This window comes from Sardina pilchardus, chromosome 1, assembly GCF_963854185.1.
Source record: "Sardina pilchardus chromosome 1, fSarPil1.1, whole genome shotgun sequence".
NCBI classification, from domain to species: Eukaryota; Metazoa; Chordata; class Actinopteri; order Clupeiformes; family Clupeidae; genus Sardina; species Sardina pilchardus.
The window spans coordinates 27,848,407-27,867,173 of NC_084994.1; the positions used below are offsets into that span (position 1 = coordinate 27,848,407).

At 42.3% G+C, this 18,767-nt stretch overlaps 1 protein-coding gene across 1 annotated transcript; it reads right to left on the bottom strand.

Moving 5' to 3' along the window:
• On the bottom strand, nt 1-13,737 carry LOC134087266 (NLR family CARD domain-containing protein 3-like). Its single transcript, XM_062540666.1, has 14 exons — nt 13,690-13,737; nt 10,480-10,664; nt 8,911-9,066; nt 7,655-7,765; nt 7,003-7,113; nt 6,712-6,767; nt 4,744-6,544; nt 3,332-3,502; nt 2,844-2,996; nt 2,527-2,697; nt 1,653-1,805; nt 1,347-1,517; nt 561-713; nt 1-455 (listed from the first exon to the last, which is right to left on the bottom strand). Exons 3-14 carry the CDS (start codon nt 9,063-9,065, stop codon nt 221-223), a joined length of 3,441 nt encoding a protein of 1,146 aa, XP_062396650.1. The 5' UTR covers nt 9,066; nt 10,480-10,664; nt 13,690-13,737; the 3' UTR covers nt 1-220.
• Between the last annotated feature and the right edge of the window lie 5,030 nt (nt 13,738-18,767).

Sequence of the window (18,767 nt, forward strand, 5' to 3'; positions counted from 1 at the left end):
TGTAATGCATCCTGAGAAATTGAGCTCAATGGGATTAGACCCAGACGTAATGGTGTAGGGAAATGAAAATTGAGCGGAAGCTTACCGAGGGCTATGCCAGGCTAGGACACACCAGCAGGGAGCACTGAACTGATCTGGGGTCAACATCCTCTCATCAACACAGGCACAACAATCAGAGCCAATGTTTCTCAAAATGCTTCTATGCTTCTAAGTCTGAATGTCAAAATTCTTTGAAAGTTTGAATGTGTAGATAAGACCTCTGTGAAGTCTTCCAGAGTTTTACTGACCTCAGTTTCTCCAGGTGGCAGTTTGAGTTTCTAAGACCAGAGAACAGCTTCTCTTCTGATGTTTGCAGATCACAGCCACTCATGTCCAACTCACTCAGTTGAGAAATATATGAAAGAACTGAGACCACAACCTCACGGGAGCTGTCTTTGAGTCCACGGCTGATGAGTCTGTGGTGAGAGCGGAAAACACTTTAAGCAACAGGTCCTCTATACTCCTTACATTCCAAACATGAAAGGACAGAAAACAAGATGTGCACTGTGCAAAATACAGACCTGACTTTACAGTCTTGATTCAGTGGTTGATGGAGCAGTTCTCCTTCACAGTCCTGAAGCTCACTGTCACTGATGTCCAGCTCTCTTAGGTGGGAGTTTGCCCACTGAAGAATCAAGGCCAAAAACCTTCCTCTCAGTTTACAGCCAAGAAGTCTGTAAGAACATAAACCATGTAACAGAGAATCACAAATAGTGAAATCAGAGAGCAAACATGAGGGGTGAAAACTGATGTTGTTAGTGTCTCATCAGCAGGGAGTATTATGTTATTATAACAGACAGGTCTGGGACCAGTTCATTCACATCAACATGGACATTAAAAGCCCAGAGCTTCTAAAACTCATGTCTTGAGTCTAGCATCCAAGAACAGTGACAGTCCTCTACTCTACTGTATGTCCAAAGTGTGGAGTTGGTGCAGGTGCAGGAAGAAAGCTCTCTGCATTAGAAGAGACTCCTCTCACCCAGCACATGGACTGTTTGTTCACCTGCCGTCTGGAAGGAGATATTGTGTCAGAAAAACAGTCTGATGCTGCCAAAGCTTCTACCCACAGGTCATACGACTGTTAAACTCATTGTATCTAGCACACAAGTTTCTATACATAGGTACCAATTCAACACCGATTTTAGTTTTACTTTATCTTTCAGTTCATTGTAAATGCACGCTAGTTGTGAGAAACATTTCCACTTCACTGTAGATGTTTTAAATATGGCTGGAACGACAAATGCACTTACACTTGAACCTCAATGTGTAGATAAGACCTCTGTGAAGTCTTCCAGAGTTTTACTGACCTCAGTTTCTCCAGGTAGCAGTTTGGATCTCGAAGACCAGAGAGCAGCTTCTCTTCTGATGTTTGCAGATCACAGCCACTCATGTCCAACTCACTCAGCTGAGAAATATACGACTGCAGAACTGAGACCACAACCTCAGAGGAGCTGCCTTTGAGTTCACGGCTGATCAGTCTACAGTGAAACAACAAAAAAAAAAACAGTATAAGCAACCAGTCCTCTATAGTCCTTACATTTCCAAATATGAAATGACAATAAAAAAGATGGACAGCTTTGCATCAGTCAGTGTGCTCTGTGCAAAATACAGACCTCACTTTACAGACTTGATTCAGTGGCTGATGGAGCAGTTCTCCTCCACAGTCCTGAAGCTCACTGTCACTGATGTCCAGCACTCTTAGGTGGGAGTTTGCCCACTGAAGAGTCAAGGCCAAAAATCTTCCTCTCAGTTTACAGCCAACAAGTCTGTAAAAACACAAACCATGTAACAGAAGATATAGAAATAGTGAAATAAAAGGACATAACAATGCTAGATGTTGCTATTGAATGGTTAACAATGCAACTGATGTTGCTATTGAATGGTTAACACATCTACAGTTACAGTAATTTATCTCCCTCAGCAATGGAATTCTCTTCTCTGATTGGCTGATGGGGTGGCCATTAACTTGGTATAACCTGCTACCTCTGAAGTAGTTCCCGTATCACACTTGAGTATTAATTCGCCAAACTTGTTGCAAAGTTTACATGAACTGTCACGTTGCATCCCAGCTGAAATACAGACGAGCAGAACCATAGTAACATTGTAGCATATGACGGAGGTGGATTGTAGCTAGTTGGATGCCATGTAGGCTATATAAGTAGGGAGTCAAAACCTAGTGATTGCATGATTGTATTCTGAAATTATGATATTGTGACACCCTATTTCAGAGTGTTACTGAAGCCCGGCGCCCACCAGAAGCGGCGTTCAGCGGTGTTGGCGGTCTGGGCTTGACGCGCAGGATTTTAGAATAGTTTTCTATCTCTGTGCGGCTGCTGCGCGGCAGACGTTTCCAGTGGGCTTTGCTCCGTTGAAAACAATGGAGTTGTAATTTTTTTATTGTAGCGGCGCGCCGCTCACATGTCCGGTGGGTGATGGCCTTGACATAGATATATATACTGTATATACTGCATGTCTATGGTTACTGACCTCAGTTTCTTCAGTTGGCAGTTTGGGTTTCTAAGACCAAAGAGCTGCTTCTCTTCTGATGTTTGCAGATCACAGCCAATCATGTCCAACTCACTCAGCTGAGAATGATATGACTGCAGAACTGAGGCCACAATCTCACATGAGCTGTGTTTGAGTTTACAGCTGGTAAGTCTACAGTGGAAGAGGAAAACATTATATAAACAAACGTCATCTATACCCCTTAAATTTCTTAATATTAAGTTTCAGTTATAATGATGTGAACCACTTTTAGATCAAACAGAAAGCAACAGCCTCTGCAATGTGCTAAAATCACAGACCTCACTTTACAGTCTTGATTGAGTGGTTGATGGAGCAGTTCTCCTCCACAGTCCTGAAGCTCACTGTCACTGATGTCCAGCTCTCTTAGTTGGGGGTTTGCCCCCTTGTGAGCCAAAGCCAAAAATCCCCCTTTCAGTTTACAGCCAACAAGTCTGTAACCACATAAACCATTTCACAGAGAATCACAAACAGTGCAAATCAAAGAGAATATATCAATTCAAGAGTAAAACACAGATGCTGGTACTGTCTGCTTGACACAGTCTGCGGTTAACAACTGTGAATAGTTATAATTAAAATAGAATAAAGCAAAGAATAAAACAGAATAAAATATTCATCTCATAGCACTAGTAAAAGTGAAACATACATGATCAATGTATCAAACAAACAACCAATAAATCAGTCAGTCAGCTCTACAGTATAGGTTATCTTGCCAGTATTTAAGTCGATGAATACTGCTCACAGCTCACAGGTCTACAATATTACTGACCTCAGTGTCTCCAGTTTGCAGTTTGGACTCAGAAGAGCAGAGACAAGCTTTTCTCCTGACTTATGCAGGTCATTCTGACTCAGGTCCAGCTCTCTTAAGGGGGAGTTTGCAGACTGCAGAGCTGAGGCCACAATCTCCCAGGACTTCTCTGTTAGCTTACAGTCAGCAAGTCTGCAAGAGAGGTAAAATAGTATTAAAGGGTAATGTGTCGTGTTTAAATCTCTAGTGAGAATGAGAGAGGAAAATAATATAACTGCCCCATGTGCAGTATGTGACAGGGCCAAATCAACACTACTAAGGAGGAAGAGAAGACAGAATAATATATGAGCCCTGAATACCATGAACAGTTAACTCTGTCCAACCACAGACACAACACCACTAAAGACTGATCAGTGTGATTAACCCAGTGCTGTATGAGCATATTTATTTAAACAGCTGGAGAACTGGAGAACATCACATTCAGTGTTTTGCACCCCATGTATACCATGCACCTCCATATAACATGCGCACCTGTTGGTGCTGAGATGGGGCATTCTCATAATGCAAACACATTAATGAGGAAGGCTCTGTTAACAATTTATAATAATGTTGATTTGATTTGATACTGAGATGGAGTATCTCATGATGGAATACAACATCAAGGACAGCTCATGTATCCGTCTCATTTACCAGTGAAAACATAATAAAGTATTTAACCTCACACAGTTCCTGATTGTCACCACTAGGTTGAGACATTATTCTAAAATGTGCCTGAGTTTCTCAGTTTACCTGTGATTTAATGACTGGATTCACCAAAATGACTGATTTGTTGAGTATGTAAGTTGACCTTCAACATGATCTACTTGGTCAAGCTCACATGGTCGAATCTGTTCCGAACTTCCGTGTGGAATACTTGTGTTGGATTTGTTTTTTCAAATGGATTTATTTCTCTTTGTGGTCTTCTCTCTCGTGGACTGAGTTTTTAAATCTTCTCAGCTTTTGGAATTACGCAGTAGTCCTGTACCTTTATGTTTGTGGACTGAACTCACTGTCTCGCTTGGCAATTTGTCTCAGTTTGTGTATTTTCTTAGAATATTTCCCTGCCTGTGCTGAATGAACTGTATCTGAATCTTAAGCCTTGCCTCTTGAACTGTTGATCATTTTGACTGTTTGCTCCTATTGACCTGTGCCTTCTCATTTGAGTAAAAGTCTGTTTTATCTGACAGGTCCCTGCATCTGTGCTCAAAACCACATCCTGACACTATGCAAAAAAGCGGCGCATCAGGTGTTGTGAAATACATGTTACAGGTGCAAAGTTGAGATTTATCTATTGGCTATGCCAGCTCTTACAGTACATGTATGATTCAATACTATCATACTACACACTAAACATAAAATAGATGAACTCAGAACTGAAGTATTGTCATACTCACACAGCCTTCCTGCAGCATCTCACAGCTGGCACCAGTCTCCTCCGTCCCTCCTCTGATGTTTTGTATTTGCTCAAGTCAAACACATCCAGCACATCATCAGACATCAGAAACATGTGGGCCAGTGCTGAACAGTGGGCAGGTGACAATTCATCTGAGAGGCCATCTGGAGATTTGAAATAGGTTTGGACTTCTTGATGCAGAGAATGATCGTTCATTTCAAATAAGCAGTGAAGAAGATTGATGCATCTTTCAGGAGACTTCCCCTTAAGAACTTTGATGTATTGACATGTTTTCTGGATACACTCTGAGCTGCTGTGTGTGTTTGTCAATAAGCCTTGCAAGAGGGCTTGATTGCTCTCCACTGATATGCCTACAAGGAAGCGAAGGAAAAGGTCCAGGTGTCCATTCTTGCTGTCCAAAGCCTTGTCCACAGCTCTCTTCAACAGAATATGCAAAGGAAGGAATGTTTGATTGTGTCCATGTCTTTTGGGGAGGAAAGATTTCAGCAACTCCAGATTTCCAGACATGTAGGAATGAAACACAAACATGGCTGCTAGAAACTCCTGGATGCTCAGATGGACAAAGCAGTAGACCTTCTTGTGGTGAAACACACATTCCTCCCTGAAGATCTCTGTGCACATGCCAGAGTACACTGAGGCTTCACTGACATCAATGCCACACTCTCTCAGGTCTTCCTCATAGAACATGAGATTGCCATTCTCCAGATGCTTGAAAGCCAACTCTGCCAGTTTCAATATGACACCTTTATGTGACTCCAGGAGCCTCTGTCTATCTGTCTGACTTTCCTCTTGATACTTCTGGTTCTTCCTGGTAGTCTGGATGAGCAGGAAGTGTATGAACATCTCAGTCAGAGTTTTAGGGGCTTTCTTCCCTTTTACCCCCAGTTCCAGTATCTGCTGAAGGACAGTGGCTGAGATCCAACAGAAGACTGGCATGTGGCACATGATGTGGAGACTTCTGGATGCCTTAATGTGTGAGATGATTCTGTTGGCTTGATTCTGGTCACTGATCCTCTTCCTGAAGTACTCTTCCTTCTGTGGGTCATTGAACCCTCGTACTTCTGTCACCTGATTGATGCACTGAGAAGGGATCTGACTGGCTGCTGCTGGTCGGGAGGTTATCCAGATGAAAGCAGAAGGAAGTAGAGTTCCCTGAATGAGGCTCGTCATCAGCACATCCATTGATGATGTTTCTGTCACATCAGAAATCTTCCGATTTTCTTGGAATTTCAGTGGAAGTCGACTCTCATCCAAACCATCAAAGATGAACACAATGTGGCGGTCTTTGTATTCATTATCCTGTAGCTCTCTAAGCTCAGGGTGGAAGTCAAGCAGGAGCCTGTGAAGACTGTACTGATCATGTTTGACCAAATTCAGCTCACGGAACGGAAGCACAAACATGAAATCTACATCCTGGTTAACTCTCTCCTCTGCCCAGTCAAGGATAAACTTCTGTACCGAGACAGTTTTTCCAATACCAGCGATCCCCTTGGTCATGACAGTTCTGATGTGTCTCTCCTGTCCAGGTAAGGGCTTGAAGATATCATTGCAGTTGATTGCTGTGTCCTCTGTAGTTTGTGGCCTGGATGCTGACTCTACCTGCCAAACCTCATGCTCATTATTCACCCCTTCACTCTCTCCCTCTGTGATGTAGAGCTCTGTGTAGATCTTGTTCAGGAGTGTTTGAGTCCCTGACCTTATGATGCCTTCACATATGCTCTCAAACCTCCTCTTCATGCTGGCTTTATGGGTCATCAGTACTTTGTTCAGGACATGTTTGTCTGTTTGCCATAAAAATTAAAATAATTAAACATGTTGACATCGAACACAGCTAACTGATTATTGAGTCCAGAATAGCATTAATACATATCCCTGGGTCTTGTTCTTAGGAGCAGTCCCTTAGGAGTAATTGTTAATAAAAAATTAACATTTAAAGACTTCTGTTTACCTGCTAATTCAGCTCTGTTGACTGGAGAATGCACAGTTAGACTGCTTCTCCAAACTCTGTAGAGACAAAATGACATTAATACAGTAAATCCACGGAATCAAAAAGACTAAAAAGCAAAAGTTAATTTGCACGCACGCACACGCACACGCACACAAACACAAACACACACACATACGCACACATGCACGCACACACTCATGCACGCACGCACACACATACATACACACACACACACAAACACGCAAACACAAACACAAACACACACTTTTGTATAAAAAGCAAAAATCTCACTTTGGATCAGACTGTGGTCCACTGCTGAGTCTCATAGGCTGATCCATGGAATGGTCACTCTTCATGGACACACAGCTGGGCACTGGAGACACTGGTCTGTGTGTCTGTGGTCTGGATACACAACATACATAATAGATTGAGTGACACATCTTCACACAAACTCAATGACACACACACACACACACACACACACAAAATCTCTCTCTCTTTCTCTCTTCTTCACACACACACACACACACACACTTGTCTACTTTTGTATAAAAAGCTAAAATCTCACTTTGGATCAAACTGTGGTCCACTGCTGAGTCTCATTGGCTGATCCATGGAATGGTCACTCTTCATGGACACACAGCTGGGCACTGGAGACACTGGTCTGTGTGTCTGTGGTCTGGAAACACAATATACATAATAGATTAAGTGACACATCTTCACACAAACTCAATGACACACACACACACACACACAATCTCTCTCTCTTTCTCTCTTCTTCACACACACACACACACACACACACACAAAATCAACCTCTGTCTCTCTCTCCCTCTCTCTCAAACACACACACACACACACACACACACACACACACACACACACACACACACACACACACACACACACTTGTCTACTTTTGTATAAAAAGCTAAAATCTCACTTTGGATCAGACAGTGGTCCACTGCTGAGCCTCATAGGCTGATCCATGGAATGGTCACTCTTCATGGACACACAGCTGGGCACTGGAGACACTGGTCTGTGTGTCTGTGTTCTGGATACACAAAATACATAATAGATTGAGCGACACATCTTCACACAAACTCAATGACACACACATAAAATTTGTGATTTAAAACTTTGTCTTTCTCACTAGTGGATCACTTTGACACTAAAAGAATGATTCTAGTGGCACTGTAATAGAATGTACTGTTCCTAAACATGGATAATATAAGGCGCTTGTGTCTGTTCACGTCAACAACCATTGGTTAGAGTAGACTTCTGAAGTTTTCCACTGTTAATGTATGATTATCTATCCTTTACTGTTGTGTATTTAAACCTTGTATATAATTTTCTATCAAATCAGAGACGCATATTCTGGAGTACACTGCTTCCAGTGTGTGCCTCTCTCCTGTATACAGCTGTAATTAAACCCTGTATCCTTTTACTTCTTTGTGACTGGATCTAATGTTTCACTTTGGTATACAATATTTCTACCAACACACACACACACACACACACACACACACACACACACATACTGGTCACTCTTCATGGACACACAGCTGGGCACTGGAGACACTGGTCTGTGTGTCTGGGTTCTTGATACACAAAATACATAATAGATTGAGCGACACATCTTCACACACACACACACACACACACACACACACACACACACACACACACACACACACACACACACACACACACACACACACACACACACACACACACACACACACACACACACACACACACACACACACACACACACACGGACAATTTGTTGATAGTTGGCCTGGCCTCTTCTCACTGATAAAAATCCTTATTTGGTGAAATGGAAAACAAAAAGTGGCTTTGACCATGCCATGCACTGGCCAATCAACAACAAAGGGCACTCCTGCTCCAATACTACCTCCAGAGGGAGTGGGTTGGTGGTGCCTTTGATTGACCATTGAGCTCAAACATCAATCACCTTTCACCAGGATCAAAGACCGCACCTTTAAACCATGCAGTCATAGACCTCACCTTTACTCACAAGTAGCCACAAGTAGCCAGTCAGAGTGCAGTGTGTGTGTGTGTGTGTGTGTGTGTGTGTGTGTGTGTGTGTGTGTGTGTTGGTGTTGGACTCACCCAGCACTGAATAGCACTCTACCTGTGCTGACCCCCTGATGCCCATCAGTGGAAACAACTCACCTTGGATAAGACAGCACTCTTCCTGTGCTGACCCCCTGATGTCCATCAGTAACAGGCTCCTCATTCTTCATGGACACGTGGCTGGACACGGCACATGCTGCTCTGCCTGTCTGATCTCCACCAACAGCATCCTCACCCTCTTGAGGGACATCCATCCTAATCAATAACCAATCAATACAGAGACGTATCAATACAGCAACTTTTCTGTATGTAAATGAATGTGTGCATGTGTATTAGTTTTGCTTTTGTGCATATGTGTGTTTCTGTGTGTGTGTCTTTATGTGTGTATGTGTGTCTATATGTGTGTATTCGCATGTGAATGTGTATGGTGTATGGAGGGTAAAAGTGTGTGTGCATGTGTGTATGTGTACGTGTGTCTTTTTGTGTGTTGATGTGTGTGTACCCGGGGACCAAACGAACATGCTCCGGTGTTTCAGTGTCCTGGGAATCGTTGACCAAAAATGTGTGATTTCATTAAATACAACATTCATTAATGTTTTGCCAATATTTAAACTCTCCACAAATATGGGACTTGATGATACTACAGTAAGTAATGATTAGTGTGGCTGCTAGAATATTGGCACAACATTAAGAAAGAATTGCATTTACAGATGAAGTTCTGATAAGTACCATATGGACAAAAAAACATCCTTTTGTACTTTTATCCAAATGTGGGACCAAATGTGTAGGACCAAATGTGTAGAACACCAACGGTTGTGAGACACCAACGGTGGTGAGACAGTGTGTGTGTGTGTGTGTGTGTGTGTGTGTGCGTGTATGCGACGTGTGTGTGTGCGTGTGTATTCTTCTATCACTTTTCTTGACCAATTTTAAAACCAAATGCATACAAACAGCATTGCTGTTCATCTAACACAGATGGATTTGAACACTTGTAGAGAGAACTGCAACCCTGTGAGTTCAATATCACTTCATACTGTACATGGACTAGAATATATGCAGCCAGGGTTGTTATGTTGTTGTGCCTTACAGGTTTAATCTAAGCCCTCACTGCTGGAGAGACACAGGTGAACAGGGCAAAATAATATATCACCATACCTCTGCCCCAGATGCTTTATAGTTATAGTGATGTTACAATGGCAAACATGATTTTATGCCTCTACTAACTAACCTTGCATGTGTGTGTGTGTGTGTGTGTGTGTGTGTGTGTGTGTGTGTGTGTGTGTGTGTGTGTGTGAGAGAGAGAGAGAGAGAGAGAGAGAGAGAGAGAGAGAGAGAGAGAGAGAGAGAGAGAGAGAGAGAGAGAGCGAGCGAGAGCGAGCATGTGTGTGTGCACGCTATTATTTCAGGTATCAGGAAACTCATAAAGCCGCTCCAGCTCAGTCTTTCTCAAATCCAGTGTAACTTCCTATAGACAAATTAAATCACATTACTGTAGCGAGACAGCAGGAAATCCATGGAGATATGATGTTCATCTCTTAACAGCAGACACACACTTTGTTTTACACACTTCACATGAACCACACAGCAACACATGGCCATGGAGCCCATTACGGCCTATAATATGGCACATTTTGGAATTGAAATGATTTGAAGTGAACGCCATCTTACCTGTTCAGTGTTCAGTCTTGTCCCCTTCTCCCCACTCTCACATGTTCCAGAAGACAGGAGGATCTCTGAAGCTCTCAAGTGGCTGTTGTCTTTAAGATGGCGCCCGACTCAGTGAACTTCGACAAGCAGGATGTCTGTATGAGGTCGTTCTGTTAATGATTAATGATCACTCTGCTCATGATTCCCTGTAGAGGCCAAAGGTCGTCTCTTCAATGGTTTTATAACTCAGCACACCGACACAATCTAGTTTTATTCACAATAAGAATTGTCAGAAGAAGTTTTCTATCATAGTTATTATATATCTACATCTATATCTATTCTGTATCTGTATAACCTGTTGCTGATATCAAACTCTGTGTGAACTTCTTAGTTTATCATAGACCTCTGAAGTTCGCCTACAAAAAGGATCCAAAGCTGCCATCTTTGCCCATATAAGGATATCCGGGAGTTAAGTTAGCTCTGGGGTAGCAAAGATCAAAGTGTGCCGTCTTCACCTACAGAAGATCACAGTATCCACTAGACGGCAGTGGACAAAACTGTGTAGTGAAAAACGTCTGCATTTCCAATGTCATCATCCCCGCGAGAGTTTAACAGGTGCGATAATTGAAAATCCCCATGTTATTTTCCCATAGAAAAAATCTCAAGATACCGGATCTCCTTATTTGGGCAAAGATGGTGGCTTTTTTGTAGGCGAACTTCAGAGGTCTATTGGGGAACTGAGGGACCGTACCACTATGGGTAAATAGAGGGGTTTCGCAGATTAAACCATTTTGGCAGGGGTGTTTTGATGTATATCACTAATATGGGATTTTTATCTGCAAAGAAAATTATACATTTGTTGCGTTTTATGTTGGCTAGTTAGATTTATTATTAGTAATAACTATGACCTTGAATTTGAATGCTGTCCAAGTTGCTGCTGGTGCACAACAACAAACACTATCTCCAGTCCACCAATTAGTCCCTTAGCCAGAGGGATCGGTCAATAGGCTATTATCCGAAGGGAATAAGGCTATTATCTGAGGGTAATAAGTCTCATAGTGAATTTTGGCAAATAATACCACCCTAGAGTTAGAAAATAAGTGGTAGCGTTGCATTAGCAGTAGCATATTGTGCGTTATAAACCTGTATATTACACCCCTGTGCAGGGAGGCTATTACAGGCAGGGGACTCATTACTAGGGCCTCAAGGGAGGAGGACCCTTAAAAAGTCTGGAATGCATTTAATTTCTAACTGAAACAGAAACACCATAATGAATATAAAATTAAATGTAAAGTTATCTTAACTTGCTTGTGTTTTGCTCATTTTTAACTGTTTTGTCATTGCTTTGATGAAAATGGCCTTTGTTAGCCGCTTTGTCCAAGTATCTGCTAAATCAGTGGTTCTCACGGGGACCCAGGTTCGATTCCGACCTGCGGTCATTTCCCGATCCCACCCCATCTGTCTCTCTCTCTCCCACTTGCTTCCTGTCTCTCTCTACTGTTCTATATGAATAAAGGCAAAAAGCCCCCAAAAATATGCTTAAAACAAAAATAAAATAAACTGTGGCATGGGTACCAATGGTGGTATGTGGACTCTCTGTTGTGGTACTCTGGGGGTCTCCAAGATATTTTATTTCATGAAGACAAAATAATCACTTCAAATTATATAAAAATATATATAATGAAAATTGCTAAATTTAAACTAGTTTTTATTTTTCTTGAAAATGCGAAACAGTATGTACGATGTAAAATATATTTCAACTGACCTAAGCTATGGTATTTTAATACTGGTCATAATGGTGGTACTTGGAGAGTCAATATTGTTCTCTGAGGTGGTACTCACTGAAGTTTGAGAACCACTGTGCTAAATGAATATATTAATGTGGTGAGGATTATACTGTACTCTGTACAGATTTATTTAAAAGTGTGGAAAGATTTCAGTAGACTAGTCCAGCCTATTTCCACACAAATAGGAAGGCTGTGGTTTTATGCCTTGGCTACTTTCATTTGAATTTGTGCATGTGATCACGTAGTCTCTGCATGTAGTCACGTAGCTGTAAGTTACAGGAGTTGGAGGAATAGTGACAAGATTCAGACACACACACACTCTCTCTCACACACACACACACACACACACACACACAGGAAGGCTGTGGTTCTATGACTGCTCATTGTGTGCATATTGTCACATAGTCTGTGCATGTACACGTAGCTCTGACAGCTAGTTTCATGTCCCCTCCTGTCAAGGGTTTTCAGCTTTGGTTGTATTTTATATTTATGTTTTCCTACCCACTGTAAATATCATGCAGAGGTGACTTTTTATTTTTTAAAGCTGCCAGGCTAAAGATGCTCAGGAGCTACTTGATGTTGTCTATGAGAAGAGATCAAACTCCCAATAGACTTGCTTAATGTGTTAAGAAATTAAGAGTTCAGATGCAAATGCCATTTCTATCAAAAATGAGATAACAATGGTGAATGGTCTCCACACACACAATACATTAATTGAATAATACCGCTTCAAAACACGCTAAAGATCACTCTCCTCCTGGTCTGAAATATTGATTTGTAGACAAAAACCTATAAAATGCTCATTAAAAGAAAAGTGGTCCGACAGATTTAGAGGGTTTTGCATCTGAACCCTTCAAAAGAAATACCAGTTGAATACCAGTGGATTTATGAACTGTATTGTTATATGCTGTAATCAATGAATGTAATATATTTAAAGTCACAAGTTACCAATAGCCCCCAGACCCCCTAGCATTCTGTCATGGTTCATTTACTTATACTGTACATTTCAAAAAGTTCCAATAGCCTACAACTAAATATTGACTTAATGTAAATCATCAGCCATTTAAGTTTTGTGGGAATATCTATAAATTAAAATGTTTAGCCTATTCACCTGTAAGATATCCCTCCGTAGATGTTGGACATAAAGAGGCTGACAAAAACACAAATTCAATGCTATCAGACATTTTCTAATTCCAGGATTGCCTTGTCAAAATCACTATGAGACGCATTCTCTAGGTTAGGCCAGAGACACTTATGGTTAGGCTACCAACAATGGCCTTCTTGCTGTCATGCGCAATAATGTGTAGGCCACATCAAATATAGGCCTATTCGTTGTTGACGTTGTTACGTGCATTTCGTGCACGTAGCCTATTATCTCCAGGTTACGAAACCGACATCAATTAACGCTTCAGTGTTATCGACCATAACCTTACATTTAACTCACTTTATCCACTTACCCCAATCTTCCTGCCCGAACACCATCCTGTTACGATGTCTCTTGAGATTTACTTTCGATTTCATTTGTTCCGCCTTCATCACGTGGGCAAACGCTACGTTTTCACACACACCAGATTGTAAAGCATGGTAAAGACAGCCAGCAAGATCACCAGTGCCTCTCTGCTCCCCCGTGAAAAGGTGCTACAACCTTTCCAAATCCAACAGGGTGATTAAAAGCTAGGCCACACGATGTTGGGATTTTAAATGGCCTGTAGCCTACCCCCTGTGTCTGAACTGCACTTATTTGGACTATGACTGCATTTCACTTGCACTTTACAAGGCCTAGGCTACCGTGCTGCTGTTCACAAGCTGTGCTACTCTCCTATTTATTCAAATAAATCTATTTATTACCCTGTTTGATGCTGACATAAGGGAACAATATTTCATTTCTTTGTGTAGGTAGGCCTACCGAAGTGCAAATTAAAACAATATACTGAAAATTACGTAACCTAAATCTCGACATGGCTGTAACTCTCTAGGTTTGGCCTACTAACCTTCTAAACGTTAAAACGTTATTTTGTTTTTAGAGCCAACAACGAGCAGAGGAAGCAGAGTGGACTGCTGCCTACTATGAATTGCCCTAAGCACTTAATTACAGTAAAAGGTAAACACTACACTCTTGTGGTCGTTAAGTGGCACTGCAAGAGGTCCACCTTGCATAAAGCATTCATATCTGACTACAGTAAATTACCATCCACTTCAGACCTGCTTTTATCCTTACCCACAGTAATCTTGACAGACTTTAAAATGCTATCTCCAGCAAACATGTCTGTTATTGTAAAGTCTTCAAACTGTTCATATCATGTTGGTTCCAACTGCACATGTAACCAATAGGGTAAAAACAATTGCTGCACTCTGAATGATCTGATACAATTGTTACAGAATCTTTAATGGAGAAAGAAAATCATCATACTGGTTATGTTCTTTACAAATACACATTCTAAATTCTGTTTCTATTTATTTCTATTTATTTTGTGCATTTTTCAGTACACATAAAAAATACAACAGATGCAAATCTTGCCAAATACTGTACATTCAATCAAACAACTTAACCTGCCTATTGATACCAGTGACTGAACATATATGAAGGCATAGGCCTACAATCTTACAGGGGTGGACAGCAAGGTGGACAGTAAGTACATTTACTTGATTACTGTACTTATGATTGTACTCATTACTGTACTTATGATGATTTTTTAGTATCTGTACTTTATGAGTATTGATTCTTTTGGACACCTGTTACGTTTACTCCACTACATTTGATATATGAGCATTTAGTAATATTTACTTTAAAGCACATTTGAAGTGATTCAATAATGCAGTAGACCACCTTTAAGATCATGTTTTTCAATAGCTCATTTTGAATTTGGCTGTGGTAGTGATGGTGATAGCAACATCTTCATCAGAACATCCTCCATGTAGATGAGAGAACCAAGACAAACCTGTTAGCAACTGAGATTTGAGAAGTGGTCTGGTGTTAACCAGGCTATCCTCCATGATCATTGTGAAGTTGAAATGAAACTAGATGTACCGCAAAGCGATACACAATATGACCGCCGCTCAGTCCTGCACATTCTCTCCGCAAATATCAATCACGCTTTTGTTTCCATCGCCTACTCCATCCCCTATTGCAACTTTTATGTATGTAAATGAGTGTGTGCATATGTGCGCTTGCTTTTGTGTATGAGTGCTTCTCTGTCTATGAGTGTGTGTGTGTGTGTGTCTGCTTGTGTGTGTGTTTTATGTGTTTCTATGTGTATATGTTCACTGTGTTCTTTGCCGTCACTGTCACTCCAATATCAGATCACACACACACACGCAGGTACACACTCACACACACACACACACACACACACACACACACACACACACACACACACACGCATGCGCGCGAGTGCACACACAAATATGCAGGCGCACACACACACACACACACACACACACACACACACACACACACACAGGCACACACACAGATTGTGACGACCCAGCCTGCCCATGCTGGGTTCGTCCCTGACCCTCCAGGTCTATTTGTTGGTCTGTTGGCTGCTGTTGCTGTTTGTGTGTGTGTACCAGCAGGGAGAGCTCTGAGTTGCAGTTGTGGCTAATTGGAGGCCTAATGACGCACAACATAAAACCAGGACCTCCCAGTCCGCGAGGGTCTCTCTCTGGCTTGGTCGGCTCGACAACCGCTGCGTTTCCCATTTGCTTTTCGTTTACTTTACGCATGACACTTCATATGCTGACATACACCACAGTTTTGCTTTGCTTTCCAATTACTGACTTTTGTATATAGATCGTTCGTTAAATAAACCTATTTTGTTATATATTTCGGTGTGGTCTTCCCCTCTTTTATGTTTTGGTGGCCTTGAGCCAGGCGACCATCACACAGATACACCCACAGAGAGAGAGAGAGAAAGAGAGAACACACACAGAATACACACAGATCATGCACATACACACATATACACACATGCAAACACACACACTGGCATACAGAAACGCACCCATACACGCACGCACACACGCACGCACACACACACACACACACACACACACACACACACACACACACACACACACAGGCTATAGTACATTACACACACACTCACTTCTCAGCTCCGGTGGTCTCACAAAACGTACTCAAAGATGTGTGTGTGTGAGTGTGTGTGAGTGCACACTGTGCATCTGTGTGTGTGTGTGTGTGTGTGTGTGTACTGTGCATCTCTCTGTGTGTGTGTGTGTGTGTGTATGTGAGGGTGTGTGTGTGCATGCGTGTGGGCGTGTTTGTGCATGTACATGTGTGTGCTGGTGCGTGTGTGTGTAGGTATGTGTCTGTGTGTGTGTATTTATGTGTGTGTGTGTGTGTGTGTATGACCGTAGCATCCAGCACCCAGAGCAACCATTCTCTTTTAAAACTTATATATTTGGAAACTAGTTCATTAAAGGTTTCTAATGGTGTCACTTATATGTTTCTAGGACAACAACTAGCAGAGATTGTGATGTGTGTTTGGAACAGTTTTTCAAGTGACCCCCGGGGACGAAACGAACATTTTCCACAGAAGTCTACTGGGGCTACATGCCCACCAAGTTTCATGCGCTCCGGTGTTACGGTGTCCGTATCGGGAATACAGACACACATACGGGAATCGTTGACGAAAAATGACGGGAAAAAAATAAATAAATACAAAAAAATAAAAATAAAAACTTTGACAACAAGTCAAACAAGCATAGCTAGCGAAGCGGTCATAATCAGACAATCACCTGACATTCACCACATAGCTAGATCTTTAGCCTACATCATTAAATGATAAATAATCTGTTTTTTGAGTCTAACTTTCACTTGTATTGGAGTATTAGTGAAGGTGTATCTCTATTTCACTTCAGTAAAGGAGTTGTGTACTTGTATTGGAGTAATATTAGTGAAGGTGCATCTCTATTTCACTTCAGTAAAGGAGTTGTGTACTTGTATTGGAGTAATACTAGTGAAGGTGCATCTCTATTTCACTTCAGTAAAGGAGTTGTGTACTTGTATTGGAGTAATTTAGGTGTATCTCTATTCCACTTCAGTAAAGGAGTTGTGTACATGTATTGGAGTAATATTAGTGAAGGTGCATCTCTATTTCACTTCAGTAAAGGAGTTGTGTACTTGTATTGGAGTAATATTAGTGAAGGTGCATCTCTATTTCACTTCAGTAAAGGAGTTGTGTACTTGTATTGGAGTAATGTTATAGGTGTATCTCTATTCCACTTCAGTAAAGGAGTTGTGTACTTGTATTGGAGTAATATTAGTGAAGGTGTATCTCTATTTCACTTCAGTAAAGGAGTTGAGTACTTGTGTTGTAGTAATATTAGTGAAGGTGTATCTCTATTTCACTTCAGTAAAGGAGTTGTGTACTTGTATTGGAGTAATATTAGTGAAGGTGTATCTCTATTTCACTTCAGTAAAGGAGTTGTGTACTTGTATTGGAGTAATATTAGTGAAGGTGTATCTCTATTTCACTTCAGTAAAGGAGTTGTGTACTTGTATTGGAGTAATATTAGTGAAGGTGCATCTCTATTTCACTTCAGTAAAGGAGTTGTGTACTTGGTCCAGCTCTGCATTGTGACATGGAGCTCAGAGTGAGGTCTGGGGCAGCAGGGGCGCTGGACAACTTGGGAGGGTGTGGCGAGCCGAGCGATCAGCTGGGCAGAGTTCTGGAAGCTGCCACAGGCTCGGCTCAGTTTCCTCATCAGGGCAACACACGACACCCTCCCGAGCCCTCAACACCTCCACCAATGGCTTGGAGCAGAGCAACCCTGTGACCTCTGCGGGCCCATCAATGCCTCACTCACTCCAGCATGTTCTGTGGGGCTGCAGAACAGCACTGACAGGGTCGGCTCAGATGGACACACCACCAAGTGCTCAGGAAGCTGGCAGAGGTGCTGGAGAAAAGTGGGCAGGAGGCAAACAAGCAGAGTCCATCAGAGAGCCCACGCAGGATCCATTTCCTCAGGCAGGGGGAACCCGCAATGCAGACCAGCAAGAGACCACCCGCCAAGCTACTAACACCAGGGGCGGTGTGGAAGATGGAAGTAGACCTGGGTAGGCAGCTCCAGTTCCCACAGGAGATATGCAGCAGCACCTTAAGACCAGACGTGCTGCTGTGGTCTGCAGCTGTGAAGGCAGCAATACTGATGGAGCTGACAGTGCCATGGGAGGAGGGACTGGAAGCTGCCTACGAGAGAAAGAAGGCCAAGTATGCAGACCTGGTGGCGGAGTGCAGAGAAAGTGGATGGAGTGAGTGTGAGGCTGTAGCCGGTGGAGGTGGGAGCCAGAGGCTTTGTGGGCAGATCAACATCACGCCTGCTCAAGGACCTGGGACTACGTGGAGACACACTGAGCACATCCACCAAACAGCTCTCTGAGGAAGCTGAGAGAACAAAGCCACTGAAACCAGCACACAAGGCTTGGGGAGTAACATCCAATCAGGTTCTGCTGCAGGGGGTGTTGTCAGGGAGACATCCCTGTTCACTGGCCCTCCA